The sequence below is a fragment of the Myxocyprinus asiaticus genome, chromosome 18, assembly GCF_019703515.2.
Source record: "Myxocyprinus asiaticus isolate MX2 ecotype Aquarium Trade chromosome 18, UBuf_Myxa_2, whole genome shotgun sequence".
In the NCBI taxonomy this organism is placed as follows: domain Eukaryota; kingdom Metazoa; phylum Chordata; class Actinopteri; order Cypriniformes; family Catostomidae; genus Myxocyprinus; species Myxocyprinus asiaticus.
Genome location: NC_059361.1, coordinates 41,685,401 through 41,697,419, shown reverse-complemented (window position 1 = coordinate 41,697,419; position 12,019 = coordinate 41,685,401). Strand labels below are relative to the sequence as shown.

Sequence of the window (12,019 nt, the reverse complement as noted above, 5' to 3'; positions counted from 1 at the left end):
ACAAACAAAGATATTTTGAAGGATATATGTCTGTTTATCCATAAAATGCAAGTCAACCTTGTCATGCAATCAGTGCGACTATGATTTGAAGCTCAATTACATTTCCTCGCATGGTTTATGTCAGTAGAACTACTTCTAAAACACTACCAGATGTGACAATTGACAACGAGGACTTCAGGACAGCCCTGGACACAGTGAAATCTCATTGGTCCAAAAGTCCACTCCACACTCTAAATTCTATATATATAGCTGTATATTAAACATCAGATTTGTTTTGATTGACTGTAATTGTGTTGTGTTGATTAGCATTTTCGGTTTCAGTGTGGACTTGCAAATTGCTTGTCACTGGACTTGTCACATCAAGCCTGGTTAAGACGAAAAAAATTTCATAAACTATTTACACCTAGTCTGATCCAAGATGTTTTGTTATTCTCTAATAACCGTTCGCATGCATGAATTCAAGTGAATTGCTCTCCAGTCATTGAAATTGACAGATGCCTTTTGTCCATGTGGTTTGGAAACTATTTATTTGAAACCCAATGGTTAAAGGCCAAAGTATACTTTGGTTTTCCGCATGATGTGCGTGATGCAAGTTTTGTCATCAGCACAGTACGTGCTGCAGTACTGTCCGTGTGCAGCGCAGTTTTTGTAGACACGTGGACAGTACTTCAATGACTGGGGAGCATTTCACTTGAATTCATGCATGCGAATGGTTATTAGAGAATAACTAAACTTCTTGGAGTCCGCGTCTGTTTGTGTTGTCTGCACATAGACTGTACTAAAATAGTATCACATAGCAGTCGTAGTGCACATGCTAAGTCAAATACGTCCATATTGGCTCCCAGTCAAACAAGTATATTTTGAAAAGCTAAGCATGTCAAGCGGAAAAACAATTCCCTAGCCTTTACTTTGATGTAGTTTTAATGTTCTTTCTCTTCTCTATTACCCCTCTAAAAGCAGAGATATCCCCCCTTCCTTCTGAAGCCACGCAGTAACTGGAAGAAACAGAATCGTCACTCCATAGATGGAACGGCAACGAAAGCTTTCCACCCCTGCACAGGCCTGCCTCTCCTCTCTAGCCCTGTAAGAGCACAGTTCCCTCAGTGGCCCTCCCAACACAGAGGCTTGAGCACAGCAACTGCTCAATTATTGAAAGGGCCCCAGAGTCTATGTGTGTGTCTGTGAATCATCTACACTCACATCTGAATCACTTCTTATTGGTCTCAAATGCTGTCCAGACTCAGGGTATTCAGTATCAACATCCTGTCTTTTGTAGAGTTTATGCAGTTTATGCATCACTCCCTGATGACACGCTAATGAAGTATCAGGGGCCAAAATAAAGGCGCTTCCTGTCTATAACTTGAGTTTTTATTAATAGTTTCCTTTAACACTCTCAGTGATTGGGCTATAAGTGTTTTGAAATTATACATATGGCATCTTCACTCTGTGGACTAGATTTGTGCTGTATGACTCAAGCACTTGTGTGGGAGTCTGGTTGTTCTACTCCACAAGAGTGCTTCTCATGTTTTCTAGAGATCCATTTGGATGTTATTATCACTTAGGTTTGTCATTAAATGTCACAAACGATATAAATGTTTATATCAGCATTTTATGATCAGACTAAATAAAGACCAGAACTGACACAAACCAAAAAATACCATGGCAATACCTTGGACATGTACCATGATACCTCCAGGTTTTTTTAATTTTTTTTATTATTACTTAGAAATTATACTATGGCAGTACCATGTTTTTATGGACACATACCATGGTACTACAATGTTTTTTGGACACGTACCATGCTATTACCATGGTTGTGTAGATACGTATCATGGTACTAACATGTTTTTTGGACGTGTACCATGGTACTACCATGTTTTTTGGACGAGTACCTTGGTACTACCATGTTTTTTGGACACGTACCATGGTACTACCATGTTTTTCGGACACATACCATGCTATTACAATGGTTGTTTAGATACATATCATGGTACTACCATGTTTTTTGGACGCGTACCATGGTACTACCATGTTTTTTGGACGCGTACCATGGTACTACCATGTTTTTTGGACACATACCATGCTACTACCATGTTTTTTGGACACGTATCATGCTATTACCATGGTTGTTTAGATACGTATCATGGTACTAACATGTTTTTTTGGACAGGTACCATGGTACTACCATGTTTTTTTGGACGCGTACCATGGTACTACCATGTTTTTTGGACGTGTACCTTGGTACTACCATGTTTTTTGGACACATATCATGGTACTACCATGTTTTTTTGGCCATGTACCATGGTACAACCATGTTTTTTGGACATATACCTTTGTACTAACATGTTTTATGGACACATACCATGGTACTACCATGTTTTTTGGACACGTATCATGCTATTACCATGGTTGTTTAGATACGTATCATGCTACTAACATGTTTTTTGGGCATGTACCATTGTACTAACATGTTTTATGGACACATACCATGGTACTACCGTGTTTTTTGGACACGTATCATGCTATTACCATGGTTGTGTAGATACGTATCATGGTACTACCATGTTTTTTTGGACACGTACCATGGTACTACCATGTTTTTTTTGGACACGTACCATGGTACTACCATGTTTTTTGGACGTGTACCTTGGTACTACCATGTTTTTTGGACACATATCATGGTACTACCATGTTTTTTTGGCCACGTACCATGGTACAACCATGTTTTTTGGACATGTACCTTTGTACTAACATGTTTTATGGACACATACCATGGTACTACCATGTTTTTTGGACACGTATCATGCTATTACCATGGTTGTTTAGATACGTATCATGGTACTAACATGTTTTTTGGACAGGTACCATGGTACTACCATGTTTTTTGGACGCGTACCATGGTACTACCATGTTTTTTGGACACGTATCATGCTATTACCATGGTTGTTTAGATACGTATCATGGTACTAACATGTTTTTTGGACAGGTACCATGGTACTACCATGTTTTTTGGACACGTACCATGGTACTACCATGTTTTTTTTTGGACACGTATCATGCTATTACCATGGTTGTTTAGATACGTATCATGGTACTAACATGTTTTTTGGACAGGTACCATGGTACTACCATGTTTTTTGGACACGTACCATGGTACTACCATGTTTTTTTTTGGACACGTACCATGGTACTACCATGTTTTATGGACACATACCATGGTACTACCATGTTTTATGGACACGTATCATGGTACTACCATGTTTTTTGGACACGTACCATGGTACTATCATGTTTTATGGACACGTACCATGGTACTACCATGTTTTATGGACACATATCATGGTACTACCATGTTTTTTGGGCACGTACCATGGTACAACCATGTTTTTTGGACATGTACCATTGTACTAACATGTTTTATGGACACATACCATGGTACTACCGTGTTTTTTGGACACGTATCATGCTATTACCATGGTTGTGTAGATACGTATCATGGTACTACCATGTTTTTTTGGACACGTACCATGGTACTACCATGTTTTTTTTGGACACGTACCATGGTACTATCATGTTTTTTGGACACGTACCATGGTACTATCATGTTTTATGGACACATACTATGGTACTACCATGTTTTATGGACACATATCATGGTACAACCATGTTTTTTTGGAAACGTATCATGGTACTACCATGTTTTTTTGGGCACGTACCATGGTACTACCATGTTTTATGGACACATACTATGGTATTACCATGGTTGTTTAGACTCGTATCGTGGTACTGACATGTTTTTTGGACATCTACAATGGTACTGCTCTTACAACAAAGTTCCCTCACAGTACAAAAATACCATGGTACTACCATTGTACTTTTGTACTATGAGGGAACTTTTTTTTTTTTTTTTGTAAGAGCAGTTCCATGGTAGATGTCCAAAAAAAAAAACAATGGTACTACCATGGTATGTGTCAATAAAACATGATAGTACCATGGTCTGAAGTAATTACTATGACACTTGAATATTGTAATCATTTAGTACCATAATACTTTTCAACCATTTAACTTTTTTGTAAAGGGAGAACTTCTATAAATAGAGTAAGATTTAACATAAACGTTGTCCAAATGGTCACATGTGGTTTATTTCATCCATCATATTTTGAGAGTGAAAAACAAAGATGTAAATGTGTTCACTCACTTCCTCTTTTTCCCCCATAGGTTCCTCAAAGAAAATCCCAGAAAGGATATTTTGATTTAGACACGTCTGTGATTCATTGCAAAGGTGTGCCATGGGCTGCCAATAAGAGGTATGACCTTCTATCCTATCTTAATTTCCTGCTTTAGTGCCATTGTTCCATATCACAGTGTCATTTCCTTTCTAGAGGCTTTTCTACATACACTGCCATCTGCTGTGCACCCAAACACTAGAACTAAAGCTACAGACAAGCCAAAATGGCTGACAGAACCGTGTGTGTGTGTGTGTTTGCAGGGTTTTGAAAAGATCACAAGACTGGGATGAGTCTCAGCAGCAGATCCTCAGTGCCAGCGCTCCACCCGCCAGCCTCAGCCTTTTGGGAAACTTTGAGGTACACGAACAATCAGCAAATAATCAACACCCTCTGTCCCTAAAAGATTAAGAGTTTTTTCTATCTGAAAAGAATGTATAGACTAAATATATGTGCAATTCATAATGCATAAAAGACTGACAGACAGACGGATAGATGTACAGATAGATAGATAGATAGATAATTAATTGTGTATACAGATAATTGTGTAAACGAGGAGTATTAACAGAAGGTATATACTTCAATACCAGAATTATATTTTATTTTGTGTCTGTAGGAGTGTGTTCTGAACTATCGTTTGGAGCCGTTGGGTAATGTTGAGGGCTTCACTGCTGAGGTGGGCGCCAGCGGAACGTTCTGCCCCAGTCACATGACATTACCTGTGGACGTGTCTTTCTACAGCGTCTCTGATGATAATGCACCTTCCCCCTACATGGTAATGAGAATGTCCTGTGTCTCATATATTCTTTTTCTGTGTTTGTGATGGATGTTACATTATTCAAAGTTCTTCAGGTAGTATTATAATAATTATTAAGAGGATTTTGTTACTTTTTTTTCCTTTTGATCAAGTGATATAAACAGTACAACGTTAAATTATGAAGGTGTCAGTAATGTTACTAAAGATTCATTAAAGCATTACCTTTATTGCATTAATGCATTTACCTTGACTGAATTTTACTGGGTCTCTTCAGGGTGTCATAAATTTGGAGTCTCTCGGTAAGAGGGGATATCGAGTACCCCCTTCAGGAACCATTCAAGTGGTAAGAATGATTAATTATGTCAAATGCATTCTATATCTGCTTATACAGTATAGGTCATGGGCATGGCACGCATTTTAATATGAGTAATAACTGCAAATGCACGTGAGGGTGTGTAATAATCATGAGACACAGCACTGTGAGAACAAAGGAGATTGTCAACATAAACATGGTTCTCTTCACTTGCTGTTGTTTGGAGATGTGTGCCCTCTACTGGTGATAGAGAGGAAATGCAAAACCTGACATAAAAAGATATTCAGTAAAGAAATGTTTTGGTTTTCAGTTCAAGTTCAGAATAATTGTAACTTTTTTTTGTTTCCTGAGGCAACAATTGTGGGTTTAGTAAGGCACTTACTGTACGAAGGATACTTACTATTTTAAAAGTGTAGCTGCAAGACTTTCTAAAATATCAGGAGATTAGTTAGTACAAACATTTTCTAACCTTCATCTGCTTAGATCATAAGTCCTACCACAAAACATAATGATTTAGACAACTTCATAGCTCTTAATAAAACACATTTGTTGCAGAAGAAATTATAGAAGCGTTTCAGCAAAAATACAAGCTGCACATTTCTAATTTTGAACGCTGGTCCTGTTTACTTCAGTTGTAAGTTAATTACCGAAACCCACATTTTTTCCCTCAAGTAACCCTCAAGATTATTTTCTTTTAATTCCTTTGATGTCTTTGATTAGTGTTTGTTGTTATAGGATCACTCTGATTCCTTGTTTTCAATGAATTCTCAGTGTACTGTATGGTCAATTGTAATAGTTATTTTACGAGAGGTTTTGATGGTTTTCCCGCCCACTCAGATTATTAGCATCTCTTTTGGATTAAATGTTTACTGACTGCGACTCTAAACATGTCTGGATTTGTGTGTGTTTTCTGTTGTGGGTTGGTTGTGTATCTTTGATGATCAGCGCTTGTTTTGTCTCTCTTTCTGTGTGTCAGACCTTATTTAACCCTAATAAGACGGTGGTGAAGATGTTTGTGGTTATGTATGATCTGAGGGAAATGCCTGCCAGCCATCAGACATTCCTGCGGCAGAGAACTTTCTCAGTCCCCGTCAAACGCGAGTTCAACGGACAGAACAACAAAAAGACGCCCGTGCTGGGGCAAGGACGAACCCTCCGCTACCTCGTCCACCTGAGGTCAGTACTGTGGCATGATGCAGGTCACACTGAGTGCTTGCTGCAGTATTTTTATTAATTGAGAATATTGGGGTTAGTAGCCCAGTAGAGTATCAAAGGATCATGAAGCTGTTGGTTGAGGCCACACTTACTCATCAAGCAGCTGGCTGCATCCAGCCCATTAGACTTTTAATTTGTGGCACCCAACATGCCTATTTATTAATTTGTATACTTATTTGAACTATACCCCAAAAGTCACTTTGTGGAATTTTTTGAATAAGCAGTGTACTTGTCATTCTAAATATTTTAAATTATGACATCCAAGTTAACTATCGTGAGAGCTCATAACTAAGAAAGTATTTTGTATCATTGGATCTGTTTACACCTACCTTTTATTAAGATTTGTTTTGGGTGATCCAATCACATGTGGATGGTGAGACACATCACCGTTTACACCCTGGCGTAATGACCTCGAGGGGAGGGTCTCTGATTTCATGTGATTACAAAGTAATTAGTTACTGTAATCTAATTGCAAATTTAGGATTTAACCATATAGGGCCTTAAAAATGAAGATATAAAAAGGAAGGTTTCTAAAAGGATATTGGACCTGTTGTTTTGTACCAAAATTGTCGGCGAAAATTGTCATTTTGACCCACTCTAATAAATAATGTATAACTAACAGTACTTACAGTAAATATTGATCCATGGAATTTAATATTTTGGCTTTTGTCATCATTTATTTTTAGCTTCAGAAAAAGTATTTTAATAAAAATTTAAATGTGAATTATTTTTTTTTTTATTATTATTTTTTTTTATTTGAAAGTTGAAATTTCAAATTTGGTTGGTTGGACACAGAATAATCCAGTAACATTTGCCACCCAATGGTTCATCTTAACTGTATTATCATGTCTGATCTATTGTTTTATGCATGACACTATTTACACCTATTAACTGTTTGCCCATTCTCTCTCTTGTCCTGTGTTTTCTGTTCATCTGTGTCAGGTTTCAGAGCTCCAAATCTGGAAAGATCTACCTCCATCGGGACATCCGGCTCCTTTTCTCCCGTAAATCCATGGAAGTGGACAGTGGTGCTGCCTACGAGCTCAAGTCTTTCACAGAGTCACCTGCCAATCCCCCTTTCTCTCCAAGATGCTAATCTAATCTAAACTAGTCCATTCTTAATGCAGCATAGGGGTCTTACTAAATCAGAATCTTTCATCTGCCTGTATGTGAATTAAAAATAGAGACACACACATTCATGAAAGGACTATTAACATTAATGCCCCTTTCCTTAAAAAAAAAAAAAATACTCACAATTAAACCATCTGTTCAGATGTTATTAGGTTTAAAACAACAGATGGTTGAGAATTTTGATTTAGTTGCAAGCTTATTCCCAGATGTTCGGCATGGTTCGAGAAAACTTGTTGCAGAAAAACTAAATCCATGGACCATTTTTTAAAGAAAAGACTATTAACTGAATAACTGCAAATGATGTTTGAAGAGCACTGTGTTTTCCACCACAACTGGAACAAAAATGTGTTTTGTTCAAGGATTTCTTTCTTTGTACTGTTACCAAACAACTTTAATCGGAAATGTTGCAATAGAAAAACAAATATCTTACTAGATTAGTGTTTACATATTTCCTTTTTTTTTTCTTCAGTTATTTAATATTTAAATTGAACTTTCATTTACTGCACATGTGATGCCTGTTGTGCAAAACATTGACATAGTACAAAATATGTTTCAATCATACCATGTATTTTTGTCTTTCAAATTCAGATATTAAATAAAAAAAGTATATATTATATCTAAAAAATGTTCTGTAAACGTGCATGTCTTTGGGTTCCTTTTTCAACAATTTACAAAATAGAAACAACCATTCACATGGTTCCCGTGGTCATGGAAAACCTGGAAATATCAGGGAATGTTAAAAATGTGATCGGAAGGCCTGGACATGGAAAAATCAACTGGACCAGTCAGGAAAATTATTGCTGAAGTGTGTACATTTTGGTTGTTAAAGTTTTTTCTCCTATCCCAGCTTAATCTGCAGAGAAAAATGACTTTAAGTTCAGTCAAAAAACTACATGGCGCAAGCTTGAACGTGTAATCTGTTAAACCAATCAGCTTGCATAAAGCAGCTGATAGGTCCTTTGACGTGTAATCTTTTAGCCAGTCAACTTGCTTACTCTCTCTTTCTCAGGCATTTGAATTTAAATTGCCTCAGTCGTTTGCAGGTAAGCTGATTTTACTGCAGTGCACTACAAGAGTTTTCTCTCTGAAACCCTCCTCCTCCCCAGCACCACTTGTCTAGATCTGCTTTAAAGGGATTGTATGTATATCTGGGTTTCCATCCAACTATTTATATTTTTTATTTGCGCATAAGAAAACCCTTGATGTAAACGCTCGATATCTCAAAATTCACTCAAAGGTTTATGCGCTAGTCAGAGGTGGATTTTCTAGAGTTTTGCACAAGGCAAACGTGCAATAATGTGATTATTGTGATCTTTGTTTGGCCAAATTCTACAAGTAGGTATAGCTGCAGGCCGGAGATCTCCAAATGGTGGTGGAATCTCCAAAAGAGGGTGGGGTTATTGTAGACGTGGGTGGGGTTACTCCAGAGGGGGGTTGCACCAACGCCACAAAAGTGGGCATCACTTCCACTCACAGTTAAGGTTAGGGAAAGGGTTAAGTTTGGGGCTATCTATATCTTTGAAGGCTCTGCCTGCAGCTATATCCTTCTCAAATTCTAAGGTATGGGGTGCTTCTCAGTCGGAAGGCTGCAGCCTAGTTAGGCTGTGTCCTTCCTAGGACAGTCTTTCTGAGGCTGTAGACTACACTCCTCAGCATTCAGCACTCTAATGAGATGGTCTAATAAGTGTGCATATGCAGGGGATTGTGGGTGAAGACCGCGAAGTACGCACTTGATGCATCCTTCAAAATATGGCAAGCAAAGGCTGCGAAACGAGGCTGCCTTCCAAGAGTCCTCACAATTGAGTCGGCCTTTAATGGTGCTTGATGACATGGCAGCCAAGATATCCAGCCTAACTAGGCTGCAGCCTTCCGTTTGAGAAGCACCCATCATTGTATGTACAGGGATGGGGAGTAACGGAATACATGTAACGGGATTACGTGTTTAAAATACAAAATATAAGTAACTGTATTCCACTACAGTTACAGTTTAAATCATTGGTAATTAGAATGCAGTTACATTCAAATAGTATTTAGATTACTGAACAGATTACTTTGCATTTTATTGTCATTTGTTTCATTTAATATTTAGTCCTTTCAGATGGAATACATTTATACATATAAATGATGTGATCCAAAGTGCATTTGAACAGCTGTGAAAAACTTTCTTATGATGTTTTACATTCATAAGAGCAGACAGAGAAGTATGTTTGAAGTAAGTTTGGAGCAGAAGAAATAGAAATAAACCTTGTGTAAATTGTCAGCTTTACGCTAAGCTAAAATGCTATTTCTAGCCATTTTACATGCACGTTACCAGGCACGATCATATTTTGTTATAAGTAAATTCACGTTGGATCATAATTTCTTTTTTTTTTTTATATTAGGGCAAAAATCATATTCTTGATAATTTTTGTATTGTTTTCCTGTAAAAATATCTAAAAATCCTTAAAACAAGATCAGTTAGATTTATCTTGTTTTAGAAACAACACTGCATAAGATATTTAGGTTTTTCAGAGAACGTATTTTTAACATGTGTATTTTATCTTACTGTACTGGCAGAGTTTTTATAGTCAAAACAAGTGAAAAAATCTACCAGTGCTGAAGAAGTAATCCAAAGTATTTAGAATACGTTACTGACCTTGAGTAATCTAACGGAATATGTTACAAATTACATGTGTGTAATCTGTAGTGGAATACATTTCAAAAGTAACCCTCCCAACCCTGCGTATGTATCCTTCCCCGGGTAGGCGATCCTAGAGTGCATTGCGATGAGCTCGATGGAAAAAAAAAGATGGCGGACGAAGTGAGAGAAATTTCCATTATAAATGTACTTCTAATTCAATACTGAAAAGTATCATTACATTTTTTATATATATATATATATATATATATATATATATATATATATATATATATATATCATAGAAAACTGACTATTCGTATTTATGCTTATTAGAGTTTCACATCATTCATCTCGCGTCACCTGTATTGAAATCAGTTGCGAGTCAAGTCTTGCATGCGCTGTGCGAGGAGCGCTATTTGAATGATGTGTGGAGATGCCGCCTATGTAGAGTGTATCAAATTGCTCTCTTATAAGGCATCATTTCAGGGAGGATGCTGTCACAGAACACAGCTGCCTATGTAGGCAGGAGACAGTGAGGCAGCTCACTAAGTTTGGAACAGACCCTATAAGTACGCCATTTGTAGGTTGGCCTCCAGAGATGTGTAAACTGCGTGGCGCTTTCAATCAAGACATTGTTTTAGCATACTGACCAGCTCGATACAGCAATATTGGCTGAACCAGTGGTGTGAGATTGGGGAGGGACTATCTTTTTGTCCAACTAATGGAGAAGGGTATAGCTGCAGGCAGAGCTCCAAACCACCAGAAAAGATATAGGGAGCCCCTAACCTAACCATTTCCCTAACCTTAACAGTGTGTAGAAGTGGCGCCCCCTTTTACGCCCCCTTCTAGAGTAACGTTGCCCTCTTTTGGAGATTCCGCCCCCATTTTGAGATCTCCGGCCTGCCACTATACTTACTTTAAATAATGGAAGAATGGGAAACCTGTATGAAAGCAATCATTATTTTTGCAATTCCAATTACTGACACTAGTGGCGCTGAAGTTACACACTACAGCTTTAATAAAGTCATCAAAATTTCTATTATCAATACAATTTTCTTATTATGCTCAGCTCTTAAATATTTAATTTAAAGTGCTATTTGTGAATGCAATATCTCTAAAATAATTTAAAAAATCCTTTTCCAGAAATCATGCGCAACTGGAAAAAGTCATAGAAATATACTGGTTAAAACTCAAAAGGTGTTAGAACTCTGAATTCAAGATTATAAAGATCAAACACTACAAAGGAACATGACTCTTCATGCATCATTCTCAGCTGATATACTGTATGTCTATGCAAACATATTGAGATCATGCATTGTAAGGGTGTCATTCTTGCATGGAAAACATGTGACATGAACACAGTAATCCCCTATAGAAGTCTCCGTTTATGTAACGTGACCAGTTTTCTCTGGTAAATCCAGACCATGGATTTCATACCAATATCACTGTGTGGCCATTTCAGGCTTGTACCAACTTTTTTGAGGCATGCTTTACATTACATACAGTGCATCCGGAAAGTATTCACAGCGCTTCACTTTTTCCACATTTTGTTATGTTACAGCCTTATTCCAAAATGGATTATATTCATTATTTTCCTCAAAATTCTACAAACAATACCCCATAATGACAACGTGAAAGAAGTTTGTTTGAAATCTTTGCAAATTTATTAAAAATTAAAAACGAAAAATAAAATCACGTACATAAGTATTCACAGCCTTTGCCATGACACTCAAAATTGAGCTCAGGTGCATCCTGTT

At 37.4% G+C, this 12,019-nt stretch overlaps 1 protein-coding gene across 3 annotated transcripts in view; it reads left to right on the top strand.

The window, feature by feature from the left end:
* Positions 1 to 8,256, top strand: part of LOC127456106 (protein FAM214A-like) — a 56,171-nt gene extending 47,915 nt beyond the window's left edge. For 2 of the 3 annotated variants that reach the window (XM_051724436.1, XM_051724438.1), the window contains exons 6-12: positions 958 to 1,083; positions 4,219 to 4,307; positions 4,490 to 4,586; positions 4,843 to 5,001; positions 5,258 to 5,326; positions 6,273 to 6,472; positions 7,454 to 8,256. In XM_051724436.1, the coding sequence (XP_051580396.1) occupies positions 958 to 1,083; positions 4,219 to 4,307; positions 4,490 to 4,586; positions 4,843 to 5,001; positions 5,258 to 5,326; positions 6,273 to 6,472; positions 7,454 to 7,607 (894 nt within the window). In that variant the 3' untranslated portion in view covers positions 7,608 to 8,256. The remainder of the gene's footprint in view (positions 1 to 957; positions 1,084 to 4,218; positions 4,308 to 4,489; positions 4,587 to 4,842; positions 5,002 to 5,257; positions 5,327 to 6,272; positions 6,473 to 7,453) is intronic. The other variant, XM_051724437.1, reaches the window with a different exon arrangement.
* Positions 8,257 to 12,019: the final 3,763 nt, after the last annotated feature.